At 50.2% G+C, this 4,491-nt stretch overlaps 1 protein-coding gene across 1 annotated transcript; it reads right to left on the reverse strand.

Moving 5' to 3' along the window:
- Positions 1 to 760: 760 nt before the first annotated feature.
- CHAC1 (ChaC glutathione specific gamma-glutamylcyclotransferase 1) lies at positions 761 to 3,241 on the reverse strand. The gene is made up of 3 exons (XM_053945583.1): positions 2,961 to 3,241; positions 2,842 to 2,877; positions 761 to 2,578 (listed from the first exon to the last, which is right to left on the reverse strand). The coding sequence occupies exons 1-3, from the start codon at positions 3,213 to 3,215 to the stop codon at positions 2,147 to 2,149; spliced, it is 723 nt and encodes a 240-aa protein (XP_053801558.1). The 5' UTR covers positions 3,216 to 3,241; the 3' UTR covers positions 761 to 2,146.
- Positions 3,242 to 4,491: the final 1,250 nt, after the last annotated feature.

Consider the following 4,491-nt stretch of genomic DNA (forward strand, 5'->3'; position numbering starts at 1 on the left):
TTTCAAATAATTTTCACTCCATCACTCAAGTCTTGAGGCAGGTTATACTGGTGGATTCAGTGAGTGATCTGCTGGTCCTGAGGGAGCTGGTAACTGGAGGAGTGGGAATGTGCACATTACGCCTGTACACACCACATGGGGCACAAGGCAGAAAAAAACAACTGACTCCCTTACTGTAGAAATGCAGCTGCAGTTTCTTGTCCGTCCACTATTACTTCTTGGAAACAGCAATGCCAGATTAAACTCAGAATGAAAATCCTTTCACCTGCCAAGGAAGAATTAAATTTCTATGCCTGCCATGCAGAGTTTGGAGGGCTGGCTTGTGTCTGTTGTCAGTACCAGCACTCCACAATCAACAGGAGCTGGAAAGAAAAAGTCACTGAATCCCCTTTTCTCAAAGGGAAAGAGTCAGTCGGGTTCTTCCACTAGATTTGGCAGAGGCATGCTGCTCAGCAAGATGATTTAAAAAACCAAAACAAAACCACAAAAAATTCCATAGGAACTTCAACATCATTAGCAGTTAAGGCTTTGTTTAAAAAAAAATCACCATTAAAAAAACCCACAAAAAAACAAACAAAAACCCACAAAAAAAAAAAAAAAAAAAAAAAAAAAAACAAAAAGAGCCACACAAAACAAAAAAAACAAAAAAAAAAAACAAAACAAAAACAAAAACAAACCAAAAAAACCCACAAAAAATCCCCAAACCCAAGACTTCTTAGTTTGAACTCTAAGTCCATAATGAAAAAGACTAACACCAAAGTACATGAGACTGACTTTGTCAGTTTGTTTTATTACTGGGCACAGCACCATACCACTTCATATGCATACAAGCCACAGTAATACAAACAGTCCCTAGCCTTTTTTATAATTAAAAAAACACATGTCATTTGGGAGGAGCCAGCAGTCCCAGGAGTCAGCTCTCAAGAGCTATTTTGCTGCATATGCAGTAGCAGCAGTTTTCTCACAAAATACTGTGGGTTTTCATGCTGTTAGTATGTGAAGCTGAAAAGTTGGAGCAGCGCTTCTGCTTAACACGATCAAGGCAGACTTTTCAGCAGCTCACAGGCTTACAAGTATGCTCACTCATGGTGCTCTGCAGTCAAATGGAAGTGTGCCAGACAGACACTCCTGTATGGAACTAGAACCCTCAAATGCTTCTACAGAAACCCATGTCATCCTGAAGCACCTGAAGAGGTTTATCCAACATAGGACTAGTTAAAACTCTCCTGCATCCTGACAGTTTTCCTGCAGGCAGCACAGGCCTCCCACACAGGCAGGACATTTTCTTACAGAGTCAGTTATGTCTGGAGCAGTGCAAGGACAGTGAAGCTTGGAAAAAAGCTTGTCATTAAAGCAGGCTTAGCTCCTCAGAAAACGGATTTAAAACTAGAAGGCACAAATGCAAGGTTGAGTGTGGGCTGCATACCACTGTGGCATGTGAGTAGTTTAGATACCCCTCCTAAGAGGAAATGTATCACATAATAAATACAGTATGACATTTTAAAAAATAAGTGCATTACTGTGATCCCTCACAACATAAGGAAGTAGGATCCACAAGAGCATAAATAAGATTGTTCACTTTATATTGCACAAACGTTCCAAAATTTAGTGTCAGGTCATTGTATTGGAGGTGGGACAAGGCAGGGAAAAAAATAAATGTTTTATTTGGCAGAATCTGCCAAAGTCTCCACCACCACACAAACAGCTTTTTGCCAATCTGAGGTAGAATTACATATATACTGCTTAAACCCAGTCAAGTCCTGCTCAACTAGTCTTCAAAGAAAAAAAAAGATAAGAAAAAAAGAGAAAGTGCACAGAATGGATGAGCCTCTTTCTCTACAGAAAACGAGTGCCTCAGGTTTGATTCCCAGAAGCAAGTCTTCCAGAGCAGAGTTCCTGTGAAGATCCCAGCTCCTCAGCTGGAAAGCAGTGATGGGTACTGTGATGCTACAGATAAGGAGTGTAACAAGTACTAATTGCAAGTCCTATAGCAAGCGTTTCACTCTCCACTTCCTCCCTCCCCAACTACTTGCTAGTTCTCCCTTTATTCACTCAGTCCAGTATATTTTATCAGAGTTAAGACTGTCCCCACTGCTTTCTTCTCCCTTATGTCCCTTCTATTGAACCCTGCAAAAAATTTCCTATTTCAACCCTTAGACTTCTGAGGGACACTTGCAGTTTCTTCTAGAGACTCCTCTGTGTAGTATAGACATGGAAGGATGGAAATAAGAGCCTCTTCGATGGAGAAGAGATGTTTATCCTCTGCTTGAGGACAGAAGTAGCGCATAAAATCTGCCAGTCTCAGCAAGTACTCTATGTTATGACCAGCACAACCACTTGAGACAATGATTTGAGCTGCAATGTCCTCTTCAGATGCTGGGCCAAGGTAAGAAGGGTTCTGGGGTGTTGCAATGTAAACAAGAGCCAGGATGGGTTCCTCTGCATCTTTCTCCTGAGGGTGGAACTTCACCAGCTTGGTGTCATAGCCTCCCAGGACAGCTTCTCGCATGTTGAGATACTCGAGCGATGCAGCAATTTGTTCCCCACGGACTTCATAGGCTACACCCCACGTGCATGCCTAAGAGTCAAAGAGCAGGGTGGTTAGGGATGCTGTAACTGCACTGGCCTGTCTAGCCGCCCGCTAATGTTTCAAATCAAGGCTCCCCCAACCCTCCCTTGGGGGTGTCCCCACAAGTGATAAGAGGTCAGAGAAGGGAAACACCCGCACAACCCCCCACGATCCCGGCGGGGCTCAAGAGCGCTGGGCTGCCAGCACACCTTTGCAGGTGGTGATGCGCGCACCCCCCGCCCAGGCCAGCTCCCAGCGCCCCCGGTACTCACCCCGCAGTCCTCCAGCAGCGTCACCACCCGGCCGGGCTGTGGGCACAGAAGAGGCAGCGCCGTTAGAGCCGAGCCGCGACACCGGCGCCCCGCGGCCCCCCCGCCGCCCCCCCCCTTACCGTCTTCTCGCTGCCGCGGTGGAAGGTGTCCCCCTGCCAGAAGCGGCGGCTGTACCCGCGGATGAAGCCCACCTTGCGCGACGTGAATTCGAAGCCCGGCCTCCACACCAGCGAGCCGTACCCGAAGATCCACACCGGCGCCGCCAGCTGCGCGCCCTCCGCCTGCCCCGAGGGCGAGGAAGAGGAGGAGGAGGAGAGGAGCGGGCGTGGCGGCGGCTCCGGGCGCTCCTCGGGGCGCTGCGGGTCGCGCTTCATGTCGGGGCTGCGGCTGCGGGCGGTGGGGCGGCTCGGCCGCCGCGGCGCTTTAAAGGCGGCCCGGGCCGCCCGCCCCGCCCCGCCCCGCCCGGGTGATGCAACGAGGGCGGGAGGTTTCGCGGCGCCGCGCGTGGGGCAAAGCGGGGCGCGGGTTGCGTCAGGCGGGGTCCCGGCCCGGGTCGGCCTGTCCGGCAGCGCTGGGTGCGAGATTCCCGCCTGGGGATGCCAGGGGATCAGCCGCTGCCAGAGCCCCCAGGCCGCCGGAGCAGAGCGCGCCGTGCCCAAAAGGGAGAAGCTGGGCTGGAATGAGCGGGCGGGCTTTCCTCAGGAGCCTGCCCCACACTCCCGGCTTTGGCTTTACCAGAACCTGAGGTGCTGCGTTGAAAACCATGGAAACTGCTGCACAGCCAAGCAGTTAATGTTTAACAGGGTGGCGCGACAGCACCTGACGTCCGCAGGGCCAAGGTGTAAGGCACATAGGCAAAACAGAATAATAACATCCACGCTAATGCAAGGACGTGGTGCTGAATCCAGCTACTTGAGTGCATTTTCCCTAGTGCTATATCCAGGCTGGAGTGTCAGCTTGTAATACATAACATTTGTTACGTGGACGGGTGCAAGTGTTGCCTGTGTGTGGGATGGACACCCAGCTGTCAACCAGCTCTAGGCAGGTTGTGACAGCTAAAGAGGTCCACTTTTACATTACAAAGTAACTCCTTTTGGTGAGAGAGGAGGAGAAAGAAGCAAAATCACCAAAGTGTTTCTCATTATTGTTCTTGTCCTTTGCATTTAATCAATCTAAACAGTCTATTTGCAGTCTTTAATTTAGTTTCCTGTTGGTCCCTATCCAACTGGCACCCACCTTTCCATTCCACTTAACAGGGCGTTGCAGCTACAACACCCACGGTCTGTGGTGGGTGCTCCCTGTACTGTGGTGTGCTCACCACGGGTGACAAGAGTCTGCATGGTTCTCACATCTGCCCTGCTGCTCCGTGCCTCACACAGCACGTCCTTTTCTCCTGCCCTGCACGACTCTCTGACTTGTCACTGTGGATGACCCTTCACAAGGTCAGCCTCGTTACGGAGCCCAAAGCTCCTTCATTTTCCTCTCCACTTGCGCTTTTCCCAGTCACCTTCTCTGTCTTACTCAGGCTCAAAGGCATGGGGTTGGCATGGCATGCTCCCAGCCCTTCACGCCACACACCCATGCTGGCACAGGCTTGCAGCATCTTAATCCTTTTCTGATGGTCCCTTTCCATAGGCAGAAGGTGAATCT

Source organism: Vidua chalybeata, chromosome 6 (assembly GCF_026979565.1).
Source record: "Vidua chalybeata isolate OUT-0048 chromosome 6, bVidCha1 merged haplotype, whole genome shotgun sequence".
Lineage (NCBI taxonomy): Eukaryota > Metazoa > Chordata > Aves > Passeriformes > Viduidae > Vidua > Vidua chalybeata.